Source organism: Myodes glareolus, chromosome 23, assembly GCF_982192425.1.
Source record: "Myodes glareolus chromosome 23, mMyoGla1.1, whole genome shotgun sequence".
NCBI classification, from domain to species: Eukaryota; Metazoa; Chordata; class Mammalia; order Rodentia; family Cricetidae; genus Myodes; species Myodes glareolus.
Genome location: NC_142048.1, coordinates 14,716,227 through 14,742,705, shown reverse-complemented (window position 1 = coordinate 14,742,705; position 26,479 = coordinate 14,716,227). Strand labels below are relative to the sequence as shown.

General features: G+C 42.5%; 1 protein-coding gene across 2 annotated transcripts; it reads left to right on the top strand.

Moving 5' to 3' along the window:
• Positions 1-26,028, top strand: Aadat (aminoadipate aminotransferase). Of its 2 annotated transcripts, none has more exons than XM_048455741.3 (13): positions 1-231; positions 1,154-1,322; positions 5,246-5,378; positions 8,478-8,552; positions 12,355-12,564; positions 14,797-14,862; positions 16,589-16,671; positions 17,116-17,212; positions 19,087-19,148; positions 20,783-20,847; positions 22,833-22,939; positions 24,186-24,287; positions 25,699-26,028. In XM_048455741.3, the coding sequence occupies exons 1-13, from the start codon at positions 165-167 to the stop codon at positions 25,738-25,740; spliced, it is 1,278 nt and encodes a 425-aa protein (XP_048311698.3). In that variant the 5' UTR covers positions 1-164; the 3' UTR covers positions 25,741-26,028. The 2 variants fall into 2 exon arrangements, with proteins under 2 accessions (XP_048311698.3, XP_085536454.2); XM_085680328.2 differs by lacking the exon at positions 1-231 and adding an exon at positions 534-582.
• The last annotated feature ends 451 nt before the right edge of the window (positions 26,029-26,479 follow it).

The following is a 26,479-nucleotide window of genomic DNA, read 5'->3' as shown; positions in this document are numbered from 1 at the left end:
CTCCTGGCCCGGGCCTATTTAGCCACCGAAGACAGCCGGCAGCCGGGCAGGTTGGGTAGCGTTCTGCAGCCTTCCGCTGGGCCAGCTAACTGTGCTTCCCCGGGAGCTGGGAGGTCGTTCTAAGCGACCGGCTTTCCTAATCCTGCGCCACGCGACCAACAGACATGAATTATTCACGGTTCCTCACGGCAACCAGCATTGCCAGAAAGCCTTCTCCCATCAGAGCCACAGGTGAAAAACATAGGCAGCGCCTCCCCTTGTCTACAAGAGTGAAGTTTTCTTCTGCTCGGTGCACTGTTGTGGTGGTCACCGCTAGGTTGCACTCATTCATTCAAGGGTGAAGACAATCTGTGATCATGAATTGAAGCAGGAATAGATAAATGTGTTCACTAAGAACTTGGGCTGAGGTGAGGCAAGGCAGTGAGTACTTACCCTGGGGTGTTGGAGACTCCGAACCAAAAGGACAAGCTCAGCTGTTTGCTGTGGGGCAGAGGTGGCCTCTGCAGGGAAAACAGAGGTGCATGGGTGTGGAGTGAGTGGCCTGGGAAATGGAAACCAGAGGTGGAGCTGGGGCACACACAGGTGGGTATTGGAATAAGTGGAGAAAGGCCTTCTGCTGCTATGTCCCTTTGCTTGATTCCAAAACCCTCTCCTGTTTTCTTGACCATCCCCATTTTTCTATCCCTTCACAAGTGAGGAAGCCGAGAAAAAGTTATTTTGTGTTTATTTTAGACTAGCATTCGGTCTCTGCACAGTGGCCACTGTGTCAGACTAGCATGAGTGGGTGATTAAATAAATAGCAAGAATGCTCTTCTCTCGGTCCTGGAGGCTGCGAAGTCCCCCACATCAGGTACCCAAAGAGGGAAATTCCAAATGGTTGATGACGCTTCTTGCTGCAGCTCGGCCTCTTTCGTAAGAACACCAGTTCCGTTTCCGAGGTCAGAGCTACCGTGATCTAAACCCATCTTTAACATGTCATATCGAGTACAATGTTCTAGAACTCAGGAATTGGTCAGAGACATCCACATTCAGGCCACGGCACGTTCTATCGCGAGATGTTGTAAAGCACGATAGTTGACTGTAACGCATACGGAATTGTCTGTTTATACATGCTTCAGTAGACATATTTTCTTCTTTTTTGTGTTTATCATAGTTGATATAATGAGCAAGGCACCAAAAACCTTGATCTCCCTGGCTCCTGGATCTCCGAACCCAAAAATGTTCCCCTTTAAGGAGGCTAGTTTCACTGTGGAAAACGGAAACACCATCCGATTTGAAGAAGAGACAATCAGAAGAGCTCTTCAGTACTCTCCAAGCTATGGGTAAGCTAACAATAGATGATAAATTCTACTGGCTTGTTTCCATATCCCACTGGTAAAGTGGCCTAGTCCTTTTGTTAATGAGGAGTACAATGACTTGGACAATCCGGAGAAGAAATTTTCAAATGCTAAAAGCAAAATCAGTACTAAATGCTTCCCACCTCCCAGTGACTGGTTTTCAACTTTAAATGACTGGGAAAGCCAGAGGAAAAAAAATCTAGAAGAAAGTACTATTTGATCTGAGTATGATACTAAAAAGAATGCTAGATGAAGCTATGAGTGGGAAAAGAGAGAAAGTGGATAAAACAGTCCTTGGACAATAATGATACTTCTTTTTTTTAAGAATCAAGTGTGAATTTTATTTTTTGTATTGAAAATAGATTCCTTTCTCATATAACATATCCTCCTTATAGTTTTCCCTCCATCCACTCCTCCCAGTTCCTCCCCGCATTCCCTCCCTTCCTTATCCACTCCGTTTCTGTCTTATTGGAAAACAAAAGAATTCTAAGCAATGATAACCAAACACAACAAAATAAAATGTATAAGATGAGTCAAAAAACTTTCATAACTATGTTTGGACACAGCAACCCAACAGGAAGTATCCCAAGAGCAGACATAGAAGTCAGAGAGACCAGTTTGTTCTCGTAATCAGAAGTCCCATAAAAATGCTAAGCTAATAGCTGTAATGTGTAGGCAGAGGACCTAATGCAGACCCATGTAGGGCCTGTTTGCTGCTTCAGTCTCTGTGAGCTCATATGTGCCTTGCTTGGTTGACTCAGAGGGCCCTGTTCTCTTGATGTCCTCCCTCTCCTCTGACTCTTCGATCTTTCCACCTCCTCTTCCTCAGGATTTCCTGAGCTCTTATGGAAGGGATTTGATGAAGACCTCATTTTTAATTGTATTATTTGAGTTTTTGATATCTGGTTTCTTCAGTTACTTACATATTTTGGATATTAGTCCTCTATTGGATGTGGAGTGGGTAAAAATCTTTTCCCATTCTGTCGGCTGCCACTTTAGCCAATTGGTGGCATCCTTTGCCTTACAGAAGCTTTTCAGTTTCTTGAGGTCTCATTGATTCATTGTTGATTTTAGTGCTTGTTCAGAAAGTTTTCACATCCATGCTGTTAGTCTGTGTCTTTTCATTGGGCAGTTGAGACCACTGATAGTGAGAGATAGCAAAGACCAATTATTGTTGATTCCTGTGCGGTTTTTTGCTTGATGCTTTTATTGATGGTGGTGGTGGTGGAGGAGATGGTGTGTGTATCTGTGTGTGTGTTTCCCTTCTTTTGGTTTTGCTGGTGTGAGATTATTTGTTTCCTATGTTTTCATGGGTATAGTTAACCTCCTTAGGTTGAAGTTTTCTTTCTAGAACTTTCTATAAGGGCTGGATTTGTAGATAGATATTGTTTAAATTTGACTTTATCGTGGAATATCTTACTTTTTCCTTCTTTGGTGATTGAAAGTTTTGCTAAGTATATTAGTCTGGCTGGCCTCTGTGGTCTCTTAGAGTCTGTTGCACATCTGTCTAGACCTTTCTGACTTTTAGTCTCCACTGAGAAGTTAGGTGTATTTCTAATAGACACACTTTCATGTATTTCTTGGTCTTTTTCCCTTGCAGCTTTTAATATTCTTTCTTTGTTCTTTGTGTTTATTGTTTTGATTACTGTACAGCAAGAGGATTTTCTATTCTGGTCCAATCTATTTGGTGTTTTGAACCTTTATAGGCATCACCTTCATTAGGTTAAGAATTTTTTTTTTCTAGGATTTTGTGAAAAAATATTTTCTGGACCTTTGAGCTGGGTTTCTTCTCCTTACTCTATTACTGTTAGTCTTGGTTTGGGGTTTTGGTTCTCTCTCTCTCTCTCTCTCTCTCTCTCTCTCTCTCTCTCTCTTCTTTGTAGGAATGATTCTTCTGACAAGGTGTCTTTGTGTAGTTCTGGCTGTCCTGGATCTATCTCTGTGGACCAAACTGGCCTAGAACTCAGAGACCCACCTGCCTGTGCCTCCCAGGTATTGGGATTAAAAAGGGGCACCACCACCAGCCAGCCAGGTTTGGTCTTTTCATAGTTTCCCTGGTTTTCTGGATGCTTTATGTTGGGATTTTTTTCTTTAGATTTAACATTTTTTGACCAATGTGTACATTTTTAAAATCATGTCATCAATGCCTGAGATTCTCTCCTCCATCTTTTGCATTCTGTTAGTGAAGCTTGCCTGAGTAAATCATGTTCTAATTCTTCAATTTTTCATTTCTGGAATTCCCTCAGTTTGTGCTAGGTTTTCATTGTTCTTCTGGTTTAGGTTTTTGTTTGTTTTTTGTTGCTTCTATTTCATTTTCAGGTCTGAAACAGTTTTATTCCTTTCCTCCTAGTGTTTGTTTGTTTTTTCTTGAAATGCTTTAAGGGATTTGTTCATTTCCTCCTTCAGGAACGCTAGCGTCTTCATATAGTTGGTTTTAAGGCCTTTTTCTTGTGCTTCGGCTATGATGAACAGCTTGTTGTGGTAGGCTAGCTGACTCTGGTGGAGACATATTGCCCGAGTTATTGATTGTGTTCTTATGCTGGTGTCTAGGTGTTGTAGGAGGAGATCCCGGCTGCCCGTCTAGCTTAGCCCCGAAATAACCACACAGAAATTATATGAATTAAACCACTGCTTGGCCCATTAGCTCTAACTTCTTATTGGCTAATTCTTACATCTTAATTTAACCCATTTCTCTTAATCTGTGTATCACCACATGGCAGTGGATTGCCAGGTAAACCCAGCATCTGACTCTGGTGGATCCGTGGCATCTCTTCGACTCTGCTTTCTTCCTCCCAGAATTCAGTTCTGTCTTCTCTGCCTACCTAAGTTCTGCCCTATCAGACCAAAGCAGTTTCTTTATTCATTAACCAATACAGGCAACACATAGAAAGAAGGACCTCCTACACCATCTAGGCGTCTGGGTTTGGGATGCTTATAGGCCTAGGTGCAGATTTCTGGGTTTGTCTTTGTTGGGTGGCTGTTTCGTTTCTTGGTTTCTGCTTCCTCTATGGATTTTTGACAACTATGATGGCTGCTGGTGCTGGAGGCTGGGACGCAGTGGTGAGTGGGGGGAGGGCTGCTAATGAAGAATAAATAGTCTGCAAGGCCCACAGAAGATGTAGGCCGAGGGAAAGGGAGGCTGTAGCTGGCGATATGCTGCAGACTAGGGAAGAGGCTGAAGCATTGAGTCTGAGGGAAGGGAACAGAGAGGGTGGAAGAGGTCTGCAGACAGCCCATCTGGTTTTCTGGCAGGCATTATGATGTCTCCTTTGAAACAGGCACAAATGCATGGCTTCCATAAGCTCAAATGTCTAAGTGTCGGAAAGCAAACTGAACCATATGCCTTAAGACTTCTTTTAGCTGGTCTTCTCCCAATGATAAAGGTTAATTTATTAATTCTTTATGTAATATTTTATTAAATGTATAGTGGAATATGCATCATCTGAAAGCCAGCCTGAGCTATATACACAATCAAAGCAAACAAAAAAAATCCTGCGTTTGAAGAGTTTGTTGAAATCGTGCGATTAATGTGAACATGAATTGGGCAAACATCTAGACAGCGTACAGTAATCTTCCTAGTGTCACAAAGACTCTACTATGGAATGAATGTCATAGGGGGAAACAAGACTTCAGGCTTCGATATAAGTAGAATGTAGAATCAAGCTTGATTCATGGACTAAATGGCTGGTTTTATGTGGATTTCTGGTTGATTGAATTTATGCGAATCGCTTAATGTCTCGTGCTATTGTACCATTTTTTAAGTGAGAATATTGAAACTGCTGAAAGGCGTTTGAGGGATTTTTAAATTGAATGTATAATAAGTTTGATATTAAGTCACTATTTCTTCTCTGCCTACTATTTCTAAGATTATTATGACCATAAATTTTAAAATGCATTGCCTGCCTTAGAATTCCAGAACTTCTGTCCTGGCTGAAACAGTTGCAAATAAAATTGCATAATCCTCCTACTGTCCACTACCCACCCAATCAAGGACAGATGGATCTCTGCATCACCTCCGGCTGCCAGGATGGTCTCTGCAAGGTAAGAACAGAAGGAGAAGGAAAGCTTTGTGCAGAATCAAGCACACTCCTAAATGTGGTCATCTCCCACACACTGTAAGTGGATTGTGTTTTGTGGGCTACTTGTAAGCCTTTTTCTCTCCACCTAGGATAATAAGCAGGAAATTCAAAGTCAAAGATAGGATGAGGATCGGAGGGGTGATGGCAAGGGGGAAGACTGATGGTCCACAAAGGTCAGGTACAAATGTTTTGGGTTAATTAATAGATAAGAGAAATCAAACAACCAGTTTTTTGTGTGTATTTAGAAAAGGAAACACAATTAGCTACTGTGTAGATGTTTGCCAGAGGAGAAACATCTGTGATTCTGTGGACTGATAGTTAGGAGTTCTCTCGAAGAAATGACTTCCTTTAGAAAGCATATTGTGACCTTCCCTGGGGAAAGAGATAGAAAATTGTTTCTCCTTTATCTGTTACAATTCCAGTCATATCAAAAAAAAAGGAAGTTAGTAAAAGTGACTTTATTATGGAGATCACAGCAAGAATCTGGTTTAATTTTTGTTCTATGTGTTCCATAGTAGCCAGTCTGTGCATATATTTAAATCCTTCATATGTTTTTAAACAAGTTAACCTCATTCTATCAGGCTGGGTTAAGAATAGACTTTTTTTATTTCTCTTAAAGCTATTTTATTTTTTAATTTCTTCTTTGAGAATTTTCTAAATGACCACAATGAAAAATGGTCATATTCACCCCATATTTCCTTTCTCAAATTCTCTTAAACTCACAAACACATCTTCCTTCCAAATTCACGTTCTTCTCTTATTTTTTTTTACTAACTGGCTAAATCCAATTAATGCTCTCATAATGCATGGGTGCAGAGCCATCCACTGGTGCGCAGGCAACCAACCAGCAGCCGAATACACCAGAAGGACAATCTTCTCTCCCAGTAGCCATCAACCGCCACTACCTCCTCATTTGGGGTGAGCCCTTGAGAGTTTCCCCAATTCTAATCTCCATCCTTTAATCAATGCCAAAGGGGAGGTGCAGCTCCCCTTTCAGCTGACCCATTTGGTGTTTGTAGGCCTCCTCCTTCCTTGTGTGGTCAAGACACCTGTCAGTCACTCGGCTGGTCTGCTTGGTGATAGGCTGCCTTGTGAAGGCCAGGTCCATTAGGAGGAGTATATTTTCTATCAGATGTCAAAGTTCAGAACGGTAAAAATATATGAAGCATCAGGTCAGATTGGAGAACAAAAGTTTAAGTTCTCTGGCCCAGTTGAAAATAGCCCTCTAATTTATTGTGTCATATAGGCTTTTAAACTGACAGGAGGAAAGATTTGAGGCAGGGACTGTGGTACAACAGAAGGTAGAGGGTTGTTGTTCCGTGGCTCATGCGCAGTCGAGTCGTGCTAGACCCCGCACAAATTCTGGTCTGCTGTGAATGACATCAGGAGTCTTCACAGAGTCCACACTGCCAAACCTTGTCACACCTAACTGCTAAGCCCTGCTTGGCAACACTGCCCACTCCGACCTTTTGGGACACTCCAACCCTCTCCGCCTGCACTCTCCTCTGTCAGACTTGTGCAGCCTCCTTTCCACTATCCTCCTTGCCTTACCTCTGACTCCCTGGAGTCCCTCCTCAGTCCTTGAGTGTTTCTGCGTGCCGCGTCTGGGTGCCTTTTTTCACACACGCGTGATGAAGCGCATACCCACCACTTCCACGCGCTTTCCAAATGCATTTGTCCGTTGTCTGCCTGGAGTCACACCTCAGTCCTTGAGTGTATCTGTGTGTCGCGTCTGGGTGCCTTTGTTCACACTCGTGTGATGAAGCGCATGCCCACCACTTACTTCCACAGGGGTTCCAAATGCATTTGTCCGTTGTCTGCCTAACACTGTAGCAGAATGTTTAAGGGGGGGGGAAACAAAACTAAACTCAACAACTCCTCTCAACCAGGTACAGGCGCCTCTTTGGTCCTGTGTTTAAGAGATTGGCACTAAAAATCTCAAAGTCTTCCTCTTTCGTCCATCACAGCCCACAAGCATTCCCCTTTCGTTTTTATTCCCTAAAGACCTCTCAGGCCTTCCCTGCCTTGCCACCTCTCTAGCTGAGACTACCTGTGCCTACCGCTAGGGTCATATCAATAATTCCCAACAGTCCTCCAAATTTCCCCCCTGTTTGCCCATCTTCTTGTAGTATGTTAGACTGTAGTCGGAACAATCTTCTGAAACTACGTAGGTGGCTCATCCTATTCTCTTCTCCCTTCTAAAGTCCTTAATCACCTTCTATGGCCTGAATGATTACATGGTGTAGACACTGTTTGCCCATACCAATGCTCTCTCTCTCTCTCTCTCTCTCTCTCTCTCTCTCTCTCTCTCTCTCACCTCCTCTTTATATTTCACTTCAAGTCTCAGAAGTCTCCTGGTTTATGGTTTATTAAAAGATATCAATTGTCACGTATCCCTATATATACTAGCTCTCTATATAGGACATCACTTCCTCACCAAAGTCTTACCAACGTTCTCTGAATGCCAAAGTCCTGCAATGAGATGTCCATGATGTTGGGCACCTGACCCTAACAGCACTTGACATGGATTTGGCCCCTCTATTGAGATGATTATCTAATTAGTGTCTACGTCTAGCTCTCCTAGAAGATCAGCATACATGGAACTGAGGTTCCAGTAGGAACCTGGCCATTTTGCCAAGGATGTTATCTCCAGTGATCTTCCCTGGCCTGATTCATAATCGACATCTAACACGTTTTCCAAAAAGCAATAAAAGAAAGAGATGAATTTTAGGAGCCAAACCAGTGGTGTTCTTTTTCATTTTGTCCTACAACAGAGGCCAACAAGCTGCTGGACAGCAAAATCCAGACCATTAGCTACGTTGGAAATAAAGTTTTATTGGCACTCAGATCCGCTCACTTACTTACACATTGCTGTGGGTACTCTCTCGCTATGGAGGACAGATGAGCAGCTACCACAGAAACACTATGGCTCACACAATAGTTATCACCCAACCCTTATGGAAACATTTCCAACCCCCTCTAGATCCTGGGAGCACAAAAGAAAAGATGTTCTAAGAATGGGAGCTGTTCTATCCGAGCTAACCCCTGCTTCTTTTGTCAGGCATTTGAAATGCTCATCAACCCTGGAGACACTATCCTCGTAAACGAACCTTTGTTCCCCGGAACCCTTTATGCTGTGAGTACATATTTTACCAAACAGGAAGTCTTTACAGCCCTTTGGAATGCCTGTCACCTCAAAGACCTTTTTAAGAGACAAGTTCTTCTATTAAGCTTCGCAGCAAGGCTCGGTAGTGTCATGTGTTTAAAACTGGTGTGGTTTATTAGCTTCTGCAGTCATTTGGTCCCTAATCTGTTTCTCACAGTAGACCTCACTTTCACTACAATTAACAGGATGCTTGATTTTGTGTGACAGCTGAATTCTGAGTGTGTGGTATGCTATTAATCACATTAACATCAAAACACTAAGATCAAAGCTGCTGCTTTAAAAAGAAAAAGAAAATTGTGTTTTTTAAAAAGGCAATTTAGAGGGCTGGGGAAGTGTTTCATGGATTAGAATGTTGGCTCACACAAGGAGAGGACAAGAGTTCAGTTGCCCAGAATCCAAGTCAGTTCTGGTGGGAGTAAGGTCTATCTGTAATTCCAGAAGAAGGCAGAGCCCACGAATCCCCAGAGCAAACTGGCTATCTAGACTAGCTATGGATTCTGATTTGATTGAGAGACCCTGGTGTAATGAATAGGGTTGAACATTGATAGAGGGTGATTCCCCTAACATCAACCTTGGGTCTATACATGCACGGAACCACACACACGCCCACACAACACAAGAAAGAAGAACAATTTTTAAAAGGTGTACTCTGTACTAAATGGATTTTAAAGAGTCTTTGGTTTCAGTGAAGTTGTCTGGAATCCCGTGAACATTTTTAGTGATTCGCTCTCAGCAGCAATGAACTGCAAAGGAGTAGAGGAAGAGTGTGTTCCAGTTCCTGGCACCAAGCAGAAATGATCGATTTATGTTGCAGGAAACAAGTTATATCTATAGCACCATGATATGTTTTGAAACATTCAGGAGAGGAGTTATGGGGAAGACAGAGTGGGATTGAGAGGTAGGTCTAGAAAGAAAGTTTAAGTAAACGGAATTATTTTGACTAACTTTATTTAATTTGATCTGGGCATTTTGGGTCATATTATTAAGTTCTGAGCTGTGGCTGAGTTTCAGGCAAAGGTGGTGGTGATTATGTGTGAGTGTGCCCTGAATCTGTGTGTGCTTCCTAGAACTTAATGACTTCAGATACTGTGTTGCACAAGGAGAGATGCTACCTTCCTATTTGTAGACTTATGATATACTTTAGTGTTTGAAATGATATGTTCTGTAAAGTGCACTTTCGTTTCCAAACCAGATCGGACTGTGTGCTGTTTTTCTTTGAATTCACAGCAGTATGAAGATATAAACAAACAAAAGATAGCATCTGTCCACTATAAATTATAATTAACATCTTCGTCTGTGACCCAGAGGCTCCTAAAAGGTGTATGCAACACATTGAGCATGTCCTATTTCTTCTCTAGAGAATTAAGGCGTATGTACTAAAATTACACTGTATAAAAACCATGTCCAATTTCTTAATATTCTATATCAAATGTGACTTAGTTTACCAAAAACTTGCTTTTCCATCGCCAAGAGTTTGAGTCCAACCATGTTACATGTCAGCTTACTATGAGTCTACCCCAGTACGGTCTAGTTGGGAGTTTCTTCTCCAGTGTTAAGACAGTGGGACTGCAGCATGCAGGAATCGGGATACTATCTGCCTCACTGCTGACTGTTAGGTTGGTCCGGGGCATCCCATTTTAGGATGGCTATGTCCACAAAGTGGATCAGAGGCAGGGAAGTACAACTGGAACCAGGAGAGAATTCAGAACTGTCCAGTGATAAGGCGAATGGTTCTAGGAACTGCGGTAGTGTTCCCTGACGTAGAAGCATGGGAATTTTCTTCATCATATAGAATAATTAGATCTACTTGTCCACACTGTTAAGGTGGTAGAACTGAACATTGAAAATAGATTCTTTTCTCATACAATATATCTTGATTATAGTTTCCCACCTCCTCCTCCTCCCAGCTTCTCCCCATCTCCCCTCCCAATCCACTCCCTTTCTGTCTCCCATTAGAAAAGAAAAGAATTATAAGAGGTAACCAAACATGACAAAATAATACATAATAAGATGATGCCAAAACTTTGATATCAAAGTTAGATACAGCAACTCGACAGACAAGAGTACCAAGAGCATGCCCAAGAGTCAGAGACCCACTCATTCCCAGCCAAGAATCCCATAAAAACACTGAACTAATAGCTATAATATACACTCATAGGAACTGGTGTAGACCCATGGAGTTCCTGTGCTTGCTGCTTCAGTCTCTGGAAGCTCATAGGTGCCTGGCTTAGTTGATTCATAGGCCCCTGTTCTCCTGCCATCCACATCCTCTGGCTCTTACTGTCTTTCCACCTCATAGTTCACAGAACTCTCTGAACTCTGAGTGGAGGGATTTGATGGAGACCTCCAATTTAGACTCTGTCTCCACGTAATGTGGTGCGGGAGAATTGTCTGCAATCTGTCAAACGTGTTTTAAATAAACACTGATTGGCCAGGCAGGAAGTATAGGCAGGAAAACCAGACAGGAAGTAGAGGTGATGCAATGAGAACAGGAGAATTCTGGGAAGCAGGAAGCTCCCTCCACCATTCCTGCCCAGACCACCGAAGAAGCAACATGTGAGCTGACAGCTGAAAAAGGTACCAAGTCATATGGCTAACACAGACAAGAATTATGGGTTATTGTAAGATGTAAGAATTAGTTAACAAGAAGCCAGAGCTAATGGGCCAATCAGTTTATAATCTTATGGAGTCCTGTGTGTGCTTTTCTTTGGGGCTTACCGGCTGTGGGGTGCCGGGCGGGACAGATACACCAACAAGCAGCCCCTCATGTTACAGTAATGTCTGGCTGTGGGTCTCACATCTGTGAAGGACCCTATTTCCACTCATAGTAAGAACCTCCTAACCATCAATCTTACCAATCTGCCTAGAGGATTGTAATGGTCAGTGTTGGTTGTCAGCCTGATTGGCCTGAGAACCAACGAACTAACCCTCTCTCTCTCTTTCTCTCCTTTTCTCTCTGCCCCCCATAGGTCTTCCCCTCTCTCCCCCTTCTCCCTACCCCTACTCCCTACCTCTACCCCTTTCCCTCAACCTCTCTCTCTTTTCTGGACCACCACCATGTGAGGCTGTTCTGCTCCTCTATGCTCTCCCTGCCACAATGGACAGAAATCCCTGAAACCATGAGCCCATATAAACCTGTCCTTCCTTAGATAGTTCCGCTCATGCACTAGGGCACAGCACTGTGGCATGCATGTGGTGTCGCCCATAATTACCCATGGGTACTGATAAACCCGTCCTCTCTCTTGTAAGATGATTCAGTCAGAAGAGGCAAGTCTCGAGCGCTGCCAACTTCTGAGCTTTATTTCTCTCCCACCACACACCCCCTCAAGGCTATGCAGCTTGCTCCCTGGCATCTTCCTTCCAAGCCCCAACCTCACAGAAGCACCCTGTTTGGCATGTTGCCTGTCATGAAGCAAATGGGAAAACACATAGGCAGTCAAGAGCTGGTGTTTTAAAGTTCCTGCTTAGGAGGAAAGAGCACATCAATGGCGGTTCACCTTCTGTGAACAGGAGTAAGACACACATGACCAAGCTTAACACAGATGAGGCTAAGAAGTGCAAGACTTCCCGTGGGAATGAATAGACAGCAGCTGTTGCTGATCTCAGAGGAACAATAGGATTACAATATAGAGCTCAACCCTCTGGAGCTTGGAGCTGAGTACAGTTCACCTGCTTAAGGGCATGAACGGCACAGTTCTTGATGCGTTTAGAAAATGGTGCTTGCGTTTTTGTAATCATGCTGCATTGTTGGATTTCCTTTTGTCCTCCGCAGATGAAGCCGTTGGGTGGCAACATTCTTAACGTCCCCAGCGATGAGCATGGGATTATTCCAGAGGGTCTCAGAAAAATACTTTCCCGATGGAAACCAGAAGATGCCAAGGACCCCACGAAAAAGACTCCAAAATTTCTTTATACTGTCCCAAATGGCAACAACCCTACAGGCAACTCGTTGACGGGTGCCCGCAAGAAGGAAATCTATGAGGTATTTATGAGAGGGTGGCAAGTGTGTGGTCAGGTTTCTTCTTTCCCTTTGGGGGGCTGATTTTCCTGTTGCCCTCTTGTTTCCAGGGAAGACACCATCTAATAAAAGGGACTCCTCCATCTATGCCAAGGTTCCGACTAAAGTAACACACAATAAATGACCACAGCTCTTGTCTCTGAATTCACTTTCATTTAGTTGGTATTTTAATACATGAAAAGTGGCATTCTTGATCACCTGTTATGAGAACACATTTGTTTTTTATTACTGGATGCTTGTGTTTCCCCTCTATTTTATTTATTACTGGATATTTGTGTTTCCCCTCTATTTTATTTATTACTGGATACTTGTGTTTTCCCTTTATTTTTGACTTGCTCTGTCTATTTGCTACTTATTATCATTTTGGGCTACAAAAAAATTAAAAAACCAATAGGAGACTCTTCTTTCTAAAATCTCTGTAGGTACCTATGCTGCCCTGTACTTTTGCCAATTTTTTTTAATATCAAGCATGTACAGAGCTGTACATAAATCTGAAAAAATAAGATAAGCCTTTTGTAAGGCTTCTGCTGTCCCTGAGTCCCTAACCTTCCCTACAACTTGCTCTAAAAATAAGTGTTAAGCACTGTTTAGCTACATGGAACCTAACTGTGTACAGTGGAATCATAGCCAGATTCCAACCAGTGCTTTTACGTGAACAACATAAAGGTTCGAGACATTGCTTTGATAGTTATAGTCCATTCTATCTTCCAGGCTCTCTCCTGAGCTGTGCTATCTACACATTTCCCTGATAGTGGTATCCAGTCCCATGACTATAAATTTCATTTTGCATAAGACAATGTCCCCCTTGCTCAGTTCCACCTCTACCCTGAACTCCAACTGTGTGTCATTGTGATTTCAAACTTAACCTGGCCCAAATATCCCGGCTTTTCCCTAGCCCCACCCCTAAACCTCTCATGAACAACTCACCCCTCCATACTCTCCAGCATGGGGATGTCCATGACCAATTCCCTTCATTTCTCTCTTTCTATTCTCACTTCTCCCTTCTTATATACGATTCATCCTGTGAACCCCACCACCAAATTCTTCTAAGTTGATCCTATTTCTCCACCACTGCTCTTAGCTCCACTTCCTAAGCCACCGTCTCTCCTCACTGTGTGACAGTATGACATCATCACTCACCCTGCTGCATTTGACTCCTAGTGTCTAACTGGTCACTGTTTGCATGGCAACCAGTCCTAGGCCCTGTGGTATGGTAAACAAAAAATCTGCATTGTGACTTTCAAAATTCTAAAAGTTAAATAATTCCATTATAAGTTTGTAAAGCTGTGTGATGCCATTACTCTATTCTCTCTTTCTCCCTCCCTCTCCTTCCCTCTCTTTCTTCCCAAATGCCAAAGCCATATTCTCCTTTTCTGTCTACTAATCCCCCCAAGTTTTGTTCACCCCATGATCCCTCCTTTCTCTCATCCCTCAGTCTAAAATCCTCTTCCCCAATATTTTCTTAACTAATTGATCATATTGATCATCTTGAGTATTGTTACTTCTGGGGAAGAGCTCCCCAGAAGTTTGACCTGAGAAATCTTCTGTCTTAGGGTAACTATGGCTGTGATGGACACCGTGACCAAAGCAACTTGGGGAGGGAAGGGTTTGTTTGGTTTACACTTATACATCACAGCTCTTCATTAAAGGGAGTCAGGATAGGAACTCAAACAGGGCAGGAACCCAGAGGCAAGATCTGACACAGAGGCCATGAATGGGTGCTGCTTCCTGATTTGCTCCTCATGACTTGCTCCGCCTGCTTTCTGATGAAATCCAGAACCACCAATCTAGGGATGAAACCATCCACAGTGAGCTGGGTCCTCCCACATCAATCACTAAGAAAATGCCTTACAGCTGTATCTTATGAAGGCATTTTCTCACTTGAAGTTCCCTCCTTTAGGATAGCTCTCTCTTGTGTGAAGTAGGCCTGAGACTAGCCAGCATACTGTCCTAACACTCTTCCTCCGATGTGACCTCCTTTAATCCTTATTCATTATCCAGCTCGCTTATGCACTCTTGCCTTATGTGAGAAAAAGTGCCTTTAGCAGTTCACTCATCCTCAGCCTCAACATCTGGGATAACAGGAACTGAATGGACGAAACCATGAACGGATGAGTGAGAACAAAGAATGGTGATTCCAGTAATTTTCATTTTAGACAGTTCTTAAGAAATAAATATGTCATTTTCACCTTTTAGCTTGCAAGAAAATATGATTTCCTCATAATAGAAGATGATCCTTACTACTTTCTCCAGTTCAACAAGGTATGTAGACTTTCAAAAGATCATTTGTGGTAAGTTATTAACTACATTGGACGTGAACCTGACTTGAGTCAATGAACATGAACCGTTAGTGAGCTCTCTGTGGTTTATCAATCTTCCAGTTTTGTCAGTTTTCTTTTTTGTATGAATGCTCCTTCTAGAAACTAGTTGCCTTTGGAAGAGTAGCTAGTTCTCTGAAAGATCCATTTAAACAAGCAGAACCAAGTAGGCTGGTGGTGCCAAACTCCAGACCCTATTTCATATTAGCCTCAGACATAGCATAGGTTTCATCTTGTATTTCACCTTCAGTCTGGTAATGGCGGCTGATTAGATTGATCCCTAAGGGGGAATGAGGTGGTATTCAAGCTGAAAGCGAAGTAGGGCTGTGCTCAAAGCTCTCCATAGATGGAGAAGAAGGCACTGAAGCCACGTCATTGCACCCTTGTCAGCTACTCTGAACCTTATCTAGCGGATCGGGGTGTTTGAAGTCATCCTCACTGTAAGTGTGTCTGCATTTCATGATGATAACAGTTTTCCAGCAGACAGTAATAGTAGTTCATGCTCCAGGGCCTAACCAGGGCATGTCCTCAGGACTGCAGACATCCATTCCTTCCTCTGATTGGATGCAGTTCCTCCATTGACATCTACTGAGAAGACACAAAACTTCTTTGCTACATAGTTTTGCAGAGCATGGTTTGCCGTGCCCTCCCTCCCTGCATGTGACCATGAACCCCTTTCTCACTTGGCCCTACGTTCAAAGAAAATCTTAGTGTTTTTAAGAAAAGTCAGCTCAGGAACCACCGAGACCAAGTTCTGAGTAACAAAGAAGATGTATTTGCCCTAGCAAGACTGAGAGCAGGGAGTAAGAAACAAAGACAGGAGGTAGAGGATGAGGGAGAAAAGGAAAAGAACAAGGGAGAGGAAGAAGAGGTGTTTGTTCTGGAAGATGGAGGCAGGACAAAGGACTGTCTCTCATAGAGAGGACACAGACATGGCTCATAGGCAAACAACAGTCTATAAGGTAAAAGGAGAAACCCTGTATTCGGATGAGATGCTCAATTTTAATTGGGTATGTTAATTAGGGGAGCCAAAGGGGGCTTTTGAATGCTGAACTTCAATACTTTGATAGCCAGACTTTGATAGTCAGCCTGGTGGGTTGGGGGGAGCCAAATAAGGGAGTAGACCTTGGGGGCAAGCGTTAGGGATGTAATCTAAAAGTTTTTAGCAAGGCAGAGAGAATGGAGAGAAAGGATGGCCTGGCAGAGCCATGTTTACCATGCTCAGAATGACCAGAGCCCCTTCCGTGCCAGTATGCAACATTAACTAAACCTCTCACCTGCATTCACAGCTCTCTCTGTCTTTCTAGTCAGTTCCAAGGATCACCACTGTATGTGAGCTCATTTCCCTGATTCCTTCCCCTAAATATAATAACCCCAGACTTCAATGCCAAGGAAGACAGAGGACCTGCTGGAAGTTTCTCCAAATCCTTAGTAATGACATCTTGAGCCAATAAGGAAACCTTTGTGAGTATACTTAGCAGAGAAACCCTGAGATCAGACAGACACTAGTGTAAGAACACATGCATTGCAGGTCTTAGGGTCTAGAATAAGGTAAGACATTGCTGCTGTATGTGCCCAGGCTATTGCTGTTTGCCTGCTCCAGTATGAGCAAAGCAACCTTGCAGTGATCAGAGCCTGCATGCCAACAGTGGTTTTCTTCCTATTTTAAGCCCTGGGTACCAACCTTTCTCTCCATGGATGTGGATGGGCGTGTGATCAGAGCTGACACCTTCTCAAAGATCATCTCCTCTGGGTAAGGCTTGTATCTCTAACATGAAGTTCACCTCAAATCTTTTAGTTCAAGGACCTCTTATTTAGAAGGCTTGTATTCCACTTGACTGAAACTCACTAATAGGCATGTGATTATTTTACTTGAGTATTATTTTTACAATGAAGATTATAATTTCCAGTATTCAGAGATGCTTGGCTAGTAGTCTAAGTTGTAGGAGGGTGATCGAGCACCCTTTGGAAACCGGTATTAAAATATCATGTTTAGCAATTATTAATGATACTCACATTGTTTTGTAATGTACTTAAATTTAAGTGTTTCAGAAGTTAAGTACTTTGACTAGAATATTTAAGCCATCAAGATCTATTTGTCCCCAGGCCATTACTCTTTTCCTAGTGAGATCAGCAAAATGATTCTCCTTACTTGCTGATGTGGGATTGGTATAAAGCCTTCTCTCCTTCTGTGCAGGCTGAGAGTAGGGTTTATGACGGGCCCCAAGTCCTTAATAGAGAGGATTGTTTTGCACACACAAGTCTCATCACTGCACCCCTGCACCCTCTCACAGGTAAGCGCAACTTAGGGTGGTGGTGGTTGCTATTGTTGTGGTTGTTGTTGTTAATCAGAATCAGATGTAGACAGATAAGATAACTTAAGCCACTAGGGAAGAAAAAGCAAATGCTGAATCTCCATTTCCAAGACAGAATGAGCAGACCAGCACCTGGAGGGGTCTAATCTAAGCAGCAAAAGAGAAATCCTTTAAGCCTGTGTCGTCACGCCGCCTTCCCAGAGTCCTTATGAACCAGGGCAGGCTCATCTGTCTGTGGAGAACACTAGAAGTCAGTCAATTAATAAGCGTGGGAAAAAAAACCCTATGGAACTAAATTCGATGAAGTAATTCAAACTTTGGCTTTCTTGTGTTGGGCTTTATAATGATGTAAAGAAATAACCCTGCTTAGGGCATTTTCTGCCCAGTCCTCAACTGCTTCTAAGGTTGTTCGTCAGAAAGCATTTTAATTAAAATAAAGTTAAGTAGTAAGATCGTGTAGGAATTTCCTCTCGAGCTTTGAAAAGATATTGGATTTGGGAATTATTAGTCTTGAGAAAGAGATCTTTTGTGCACGCTTGCATTTGTTTGTGTGTATACTCCCATATGGATTGGGTGAGCATACACATGTGTGCACCGTGTGTACAGATCAAAGGTCGGTACTAGATGTCTTCCTTAATTGCTCTCCACGTTATTCTTTGAGACAGAGTCTTTCATTGAACCTGGGGCTCGGCTGGAGCTCACCTTTTTGCTAGACTGACTGGCCAGTAAACCCCATGGATCCACCCGTGTCCACCTCCCCAGTGCTGGGATTGCAGGTTCCAGCTGTTGTGCCTGGCTTTTCACTGGGAGAATCTGGACTCGCTCCTTGCATTTGCAGGGCAAGCACTTTACTGACTGTACCATATCTTTGGCCCTCAAAACGAGAAGTTTGTATCTCACAGGACACTTGTTTTATGTTGGACATCCTATAAACATCCTGGTATTTCACCAAAGAGCTTTTCTCCTATTTTTTATTTTATCAACAAAAATTTATTATAACTTTCAGAACTCCTCCATTTTAAATAGAAAATCTCTCAATATTTAATAGAATATACCTGCTGTATATGTTTGGAGGCCTCGGGATATAACTTGTTTTAGTATACACTTAACAGTGATTTGGTCTTGGGTTTGATCCTTACACAACCCAAAGGGAAAGAAAGAGAATATTATATATGTTTTCAAATTTGCCGAGGCGTTATAGTCCAGCTACCAACAGCTTGGATCTGGAGCTGAAATCTGTCTTGGAATCCAACTCTATGATCAGTTGTTTGACATGAATAAAATTCAATCTTGCACTTCAGTTTTCCCACCAGCAAAACAAAACTAACCTTCCTTAATTCTTATGAAGGTCAAAAAGACAGATCTATTAATAAGTTATAGCAGAGCCTAGCATACGATGAAGTTCTGGATTTGAGGAGGTTTTGCTTTCTTTCTTGTTTTTGTTTTGTATGTGTAGGTGGCCATTTGTGTGCGAACAGGTAGGTCCAGGCCAGGGGTCAGCATCAGGCGTCCTTTGAGACAAGAGCTCTCCCTCGAGCTAGCAGACCTCAGGAACTGCCCTGCCCCAACCCCTGACATGAGAGTCGTAAGTGCACACCATTATGCTCAGCTCTGGGCAGAGATGCTAGGGCCGGAACTCAGACCCACGCGCTTATGCAGTGAGCGTTTTATAGCTGAGCCTGAGTACTGCTGTCCTGGCTTTAATGAAGTTTTTTGAAGTCACGGATCTGACCCAGGCTTGTTGCATCTTTCTGTGTGTTTACGTGTAAGGGGTTGCCTTCTGTGTTTAGAAAGTACAACCTTGGTTCATTTGAGAATGAACAAAGACATTATGACCGTTCTCTCTCTTTCAGCTCATGATATCACAGCTTCTATACCAATGGGGAGATGAGGGCTTCCTGGCTCATATTGACAGGTATTGGGTCAGTTGTTAAAATATCTGTGAGCAAAATAAGAGCACGGAATACAAAGAACAAATGATGCCACATACTGGTTTATTATTTTTCCTTCTCTTTTAAAGATTTATTTATCTATAATTTGTGTGTATGAACGTTTGCTTGTATATAGGTTACGTACCACGTGCCCAGTGCTTGGGAGGCCAGAAGAGGGCACTGGATCCCCTGGAACCAGAGTTATACATGGTTGTAAACTAATTATGAAATGGCTATAAACTGTTATATATGTGCTGGAAATCCTACCCCGGTCCTCTGCAAGAGCAGCAACTGTCCTTAGCCATGGAACCATCTCTCTATCCCCTTCATTCTTTTTTCTTCAATGTCTGTCATAATGGAGCGGTGGGCCGCTTCCCACAGCCCTGCTGCCCGGCTAGTTTACACCTGAAATAGTTACACAGAAACTCTATTCATTTAAACACTGCCTGGCCCATTAGTTCTAGCCTCTTATTGGCTAACTCTCACATCTTGATTCAAGCCATTTCTAATAATCTGTGTGTCACCATGAGCTCGTGGCTTACCGGGAAAGATTCAAGCATGTCTGACCTGGCAGCTTCATGGCAGGCAGCTCTCTGCCTCTGCCTCCTTTCTCCCAGCATTCTGTTCTGTCTACTTCACCTATCTAAGCTGCTGTCCTATCAAAAGGCCAAGGCAGTCTCTTTATTTAACCAATGAAAGCAACACATAGAAAGAAGGCCCTCCTACACCAAATGTCCAAAATCACACACACAGAGTTGTCTTTTTGTTTTAGTTGCTTTTCACATAGAAAGTCTGCTAAGCAGCATTCAAGGTCTGGCCTGAACTATTGCCCAACCACACCACACCACAGTGGTCCAGGTTAGGGTTTACTGTTTTAGCTGAAGGACTTCTGTCTAGCTCCTTACATCTTAATCCACTTCTATTATATTTTACCACAAGGCTCGTGGTTTGTTACCTTGCTTCTTAGGCAGCTACATGGCCTCTCTCTGACTCCACCTTCTTTCCTCCTCTATCTCTGCTTGGATTTCCCACCTTTCTATATTCTGCCCTGCCATAGGCCAAAGCAGCTTCTTTATTAACCATACAGAGGGGAATTCCACATCAACCCCCACATATAAATATCTTATTTGATAATCAGCTAAGGGCACAGGGCATGGGAACTGGTCATAAATTCCTTTTGTGATGTAAGTGTGGTGCTTCCTGAGCCGCTTAGACAAGCAGAAACTGCGTCCCCTTCCCAGACCATTGACTCAGCCTTGCAGTACAACTTCCTTCCATCTCAAGTGTTCTTCTTCCCTGAAGACGACATAACTCCAGCCAGCTGAACACAGAGGTCTGTCCTGCTATTTCTACTGCATCTATATTCCATATTTTATACCGATGATTATATAAAATTCCATATTTTATATAGAGAAATGGATTTTGCTCTATTCGTTTTTGTAATTTAACTTTTCTATAACCAAAGGGGAAGGAAGGTCTTTTTTTAAATTTTTCAGGACACATGTCAAAGCACACAGTGCTCTCTTATGAAACAGGCAACATTTCGATCAAAGCAAAAAAGCAAGTCCTCGCACACTGTGTCTGCTTCTGAACCCAATGTCTTGCCTTTGTCTTCTAGAACTATTGATTTCTACAGGGACCAGAGGAGTGCGATATTGGCAGCTGCAGACAAGTGGCTAAGTGGTGAGTGGGGAACATTTGGCATTAATATAAACACAAGCAATCGCACCTCTGGGGTGGAGGACAGACACAGCCTGTGGTCAGTTCTGGTGTGTGTTATGCCCAAATCCGTGAAGTCCCCCAAAAGCCAACAAGGACACCCAGTCCCGTTTGTAGAAGCAAAGAGTCTTTATTCTATGAAAGTTTGCAAACTCGGAATAAACAGAGAGCCACAGGTGATCTTATCTACAGCAGTTGGAAGGTTAGGCATTTCCTTTGATTGGTCTGTTCTTGGGTGGTGCTAGGGTAATCTCAGTTTGTGGCCCTTCCTGCAACCAGGTATTGCTTCAGGGTAAACTACTGAGACTCAGGCCTCTATTAAATTTATTCAAGGCTGAGTCCTGCTATGACAGGTGATAATGGTTGGAAGTAAAAAACTTCCTTTGGATGTTCAGTTCATATTTAGCTTATCATGGCTGTCTCCTACAGTGTGGACTGTAGTGTAGACACTGTCTTGCAGAGGAAAGGCTGCCCTAAGGAGAATGGTACAAGTGCCACATTGTCAACCCTTGACCTCTACCATCTCTGCCATCTGCCACGATATATTTGTTACAGATAGGCTCTAAAGCCCAGGATGACCCTGAACTTCTGATCCCCCTGCCTCTGCTTTCCAAGGGCTGAAATTGCCCGAGTGTACTATCACACCCAGTTGAGGAAGTGCTGGCAAAAGAACCTGGGTCTCCTGCACTCAAGGCAAGCACTCTACCAGCTGGGCTGCAGTGTTGACCCCAGATTCTGTGGTTCTAAGAAGATTAACCAAACAAACAAACAAAAAAGCTCAGTCAAAAAGTTAACTAGCACTATTACCTGCCACTGAATAAAATTCGTCTTCAACAAAAACTTTCAGAAATTTTTAGTTGTTCCAAACTTTTGTTCCTGAAATACTTTGTTTCTAAACTAAGCTCAAATAAAGACAAGTGGTATAGTATAATTTTAACATCTTAAATTCATTAAAATCCTTTGCCACACACATTCATTAGCCACACATATTTGTTTGATATTTTTCTATTGTTGCTTTGAATTTAGGATTTTTTTTTACTATGGAAAGAAGACAGATAAATTACCTGATTTTAATTATACCATTAAAAGTGCAAATGATAGTTAGCCAGGTGGTGGTGGCACATGCCCTTAATCCCAGCACTTGGAAGGCAGAGGCAGGCAGATCTCTGTGAGTTCAAGGCCAGCCTGGTCTACAGCGTGAGTTCCAGAACAGCCAGGGCTGTTACAGAGAAACCTGTCTCAAAATAAAACCAAAATAATAATAATAATATGGGGAGGAGGGCAAATGATGTAAAGATTAAGTCAAAAATATCAACACTGCCTATGTCTGTCATATATCATTCTCTGTAAAGTCCTCATTTAAAGTAGAATTCTATCTGCATGATCAGAGCACTGTCCTACCACGTTGTGTAGGAGTGGTGACAAAATATTAATGTCAAGATTTTTTAAGTAATTAAAATCAAAATACTTGTCCCTTCTTAGTTTTTCTATCATAATACACATAAAGCTTATAAACACATCTGGAGTTCTTAGATTTAAGTACCCTTATCCTAACTAATTACAGTTCTGCAGAAATTAATCCATCTGGGCATCTGTAAGTAACAGGATTTATGAAATTCGAGGTGACTCCAGAAAGAATAAGGATCGACTTTAAAACGAATCAGCCCTTTGTCTTAGGTGTGAGCATCAGTCTGAGTGACAGAGAGACATCCTCAATCCCATGCTGTCTCTGAAGGCTGACCGCACTCACTGCCCCCAGGAGCCACCGTCTCCCTTCAGTCAGCCCCACACCCCAGAACATCAGTTTGGGGGAATCTTATCAAATCGTATGATTCGCAGAAACTCATTGTCCAGAAGTCCTTGTTAAAAGTCACTGCCCCCGTGCTGTTGGGATGGTCAGTTTGCTGTCATCAGAAATGTCTAGAGCCGCTGTCTTCTTCTGTTCATAGGTCTGGCAGAATGGCATGCTCCCAACGCCGGGATGTTTCTGTGGATTAAAGTGAAGGGGATTTCTGACACAAAAGAACTAATTGAAAAAAAGGCTATTAAAAAGGAGGTAAAAGTGGGAGATGGCCAACAGGATATTTACACTATTTCTCCGAACTAATTTCTTTGAATGAAATGAAAAGATATGTTATGGCCCAGGCACGTGTGATGTCGGGATATTAGGAATATTGTCTCATAGTTAAATTTTGATAAATATTGAAGTTACAAGTCAGATTGGCTAAACTGATGGAAATACAGTCATTCTCATCAGCGACCAATTTCAGACATCCCCCTTCGCTCTGAGTTCAGAGTCTCTCCTTACCACACATGTCGCTTTGGGTGTCTTACATGCCCAATGATTTATTGATAAAAAAAAAAAAAAAAAAAAAAAAAAAAAAAAAAAAAAAAAACCAGAACCCTTTCCTGGGCCAGCGAGAGAGCCAAGCAGTGTAATCCAGGTGTCTTGGTTAGGGCTTCTCTTGCTGTGAAAAGGCAACTGTGACCACAACAACTCTTATAAAGGAAAATATTTAATGGAGTGGCTAAGGGTACTGGGAGGGTGAAGTGCACTCTTAGGTGGTTCTGGGTTCAACCCCCAGCATGAAAATGAGGGAGGGAGGGAAAGGGAGAAAGAGAGAGGGAAGGGAGGGAGGGAAAGAAGAAAGAACAGACATAGTCAGGAAAGGGAATAAAGTGTGCGTATGTCTAGGATGGAGAGGGAGTGAGCACCCTGCCGTCCTGGTCACGAGAAGAGCAGTTTGCTGTTCTCGGCACCGATTTGGGCACATGTACTAACATTTTTATCTTCTTCGTGCATTCAACATTTTCATCCTTTCAGTTTCCCTAAATGTACCATTTTCTTCCTCTCCCAGGGCCTTTACGTTTCCAGGTTTCTCCCTAAAATACTGTCCCCGCTCTTGGCTAGGCCAATATCTAATTGTTTTACGGCTCCCAAAATCTCAAGGATTGAGTTCATACTACTTTTGTAGATAGGTTAGCCACCACTTATCTTTATTTTACCATTTCTTTTTAACCTGTTCAATGAACATTGAAATTCGGTGTTTTCTTCTCACTTACTATGCATTCTTTATATGTAAAGAAGAAATAGCATTGGTCATATCAATGGTGAATACGTCTCCTGATTCTATGCACTCAGGCTTGTGTATGTATATTTTTGTTCTCTATTGTGATTTATTATTTCAATGATGGCTTTTAAGGTTAAGATATTCCTTCCCACAATAATACTACATTTCTATGAATTTTCTTTTAGTTTTCCTTCAGTGTTGAGCTCACTTATTTTCCACACCCTTGCACAGGTCTTGTTTGTTCCTGGCAATGGCTTCTTCATCGACAGCTCAGCCCCCACTTCCTTCTTCAGAGCTTCCTTCTCTCTGGTTACTCCAGAGCAGATGGACGTCGTGAGTATGCTCTTTGGCCACAGCCTCCTGGCTCTGATCTTGGCTGTATGTGTGCCCCTTGGCAGTCAGAAATGATGCAATGTCTGTCTTCTGACACCCCAAAAGCCGGGTTTTAGTGAACCAGTCATGAACTATTGCTAGGCATCTGTAAGCAAATGAGGCTGAACTAGAGTTAAAGTTTGTTGTCTTGCGAGTAACTGGCCCGGACTTCCTGAACTGTACTAAGGGAGGGGGTTTCCATCCGGTTCTGGGTTCTGGAGCAGTACCTTTTCCTTTCTTCTTGGGATCACATAAATGAACAGTAAAATCATAAGCCATTGGTCTATTTCTATGAGGAAAGACGGATTTAAAAGATCTAGACTGTGTGCAGAAAAACACAAAAGGAAGAACTATTAACCAAGCATTGCCTTTGACCTTCAGAAGTGTGTGTGTGTGTGTGAGTGTGTGGTGTGTGTGTGTGTGTGTGTGTGTGAGTGTGGTATGTGTGTGTGTGAGTGGTGTGTGTGTGTGTAGTGTGTCTGTGTGTCTGTGTGTGTGTGAGTGTGTGTGTGTGTCTGTGTGTGTGTGAGTGTGTGTGTGTGTGTGAGTGTGTGGTGTGTGTGTGTGAGTGTGTGTGAGTGTGGTATGTGTGTGTGAGTGTGTGGTGTGTGTGTGAGTGTGTGTGTGTGAGTGTGTGTATGTGTGTGTGAGTGTGTGTGAGTGTGTAGTGTGTGTGTGAGTGTGTGTGAGTGTGGTGTGTGTGTGTGTGTGCGCGCGCGCTGGGGACAGGCCCCCTGCATGTCCTGTCTTTACTTCAGAAGTTGTGCGTGTGTGTGTGTATGTATGTGCATGTCTGTGTGTGTGTGTGTCTCTGTGTGTGTGTGTGTGTGTGTGTGTGTGCGCTGGGGACAGGCCCCCTGCATGTCCTGTCTTTACTTCAGAAGTTGTGCGTGTGTGTGTGTATGTATGTGCATGTCTCTGTGTGTGTGTGTGTGTCTGTGTGTGTGTGTGTGTCTGTGTGTGTGTGTGCACCAGGACAGGCTCCCTGCATGTGCTCTTTTTACTTGCTTCTCATGTTACTAATATGCTGTCTATAAACTTGCTCAGCTTTCTATATGAACAGATTTGAGCAGTCCAAACTCTAGGTAATGTTTGCAGATGAGAGAATATACGGAAACACAAAATATTTAGACTACATAAAATAGAAAATGATGCGTGCAGGCTCTAATTTTACAAACTCTGGAAATGTGTACAAGCCTCGTGTGTCCTTATCCACATCCCAGGGGCTCCTGGGGGCGTTCTGCCCGGACAGCACTGTTGTCAGCCTTGCTTTTCGCAGTCCTTCCCAGTTTCCGGGGTATTCCAGAGTTACCACAGAGCTTCCCAGAGCAACGTCCGAATGACGTTAATTCTTATCTCTTTCCTATTTTAGGCCTTCCAGAGATTGGCCCAACTCATAAAAGAGTCTTTATGAAGAAATCGGACTTGGAATGATTCACAATTTTTAAATATAATATTTCCATACTTTGTTGAAGAATGGGTGTCCCTGTTTGACTGACAGAATGGATCCAGATCATGAGACATGGTGCACCTGTGCATCTGTAGCAATATAATTGAACAACAACTTCAAAGTGCAAGAATATTTTTCTGATCTACTTTTGCCTTTTAATTAATTTTCAACTCACAAAAGATTAAATTTTGCTGTAAAGAACACTATAGCTGTTTCATAATATCCAATAAAATTTTCTTGAAATTAACACAATATGCTGAATTATTTTCAAATTGCAAGGAAGTTAGTTAAACTGGTACACAGTATTCAGTTTTTACTACTATGAGGAAATTTCATGGACACTTATTGCAAAAATTGTTACAATTGAGCAATTATAAATTACTTTGTAGCCTTTCATAGTGCCAAAGAAATCCTTTTAAAATTAAAATTCTGAAGATAAACATGCCAAAATGAATCCTACATGGTAATTCCAAGTAAAAAAGGAAGAAATTATCGCCTTAGAAAGCCTTCTTTATATTTTTATGGTGTTACATAATTTACAAACATTATATAACTAATGTTTCCTTCAGTCGCTGACGTATTATTTTGATTACTGCTCTAGTTGGCAGTGGGACCTAGGAGAATGGAGCATCCGGATAAATGAGGCAGACTAAAGTCTCATGCAATAGCCAACTTTATTCAGAGCATCAGACAGTTTATACTC

Bases quoted from the DNA above. Each gene is read 5' to 3' on its own strand.
- Aadat (XM_048455741.3), top strand. From the start codon at position 165: ATGAATTATTCACGGTTCCTCACGGCAACCAGCATTGCCAGAAAGCCT. The intron at 12,565-14,796 runs GTATTTATGAGA...TTCACCTTTTAG, and splicing joins GCAAGAAGGAAATCTATGAG to CTTGCAAGAAAATATGATTT. The intron at 22,940-24,185 runs GTAAAAGTGGGA...ACCCTTGCACAG, and splicing joins AAAAGGCTATTAAAAAGGAG to GTCTTGTTTGTTCCTGGCAA.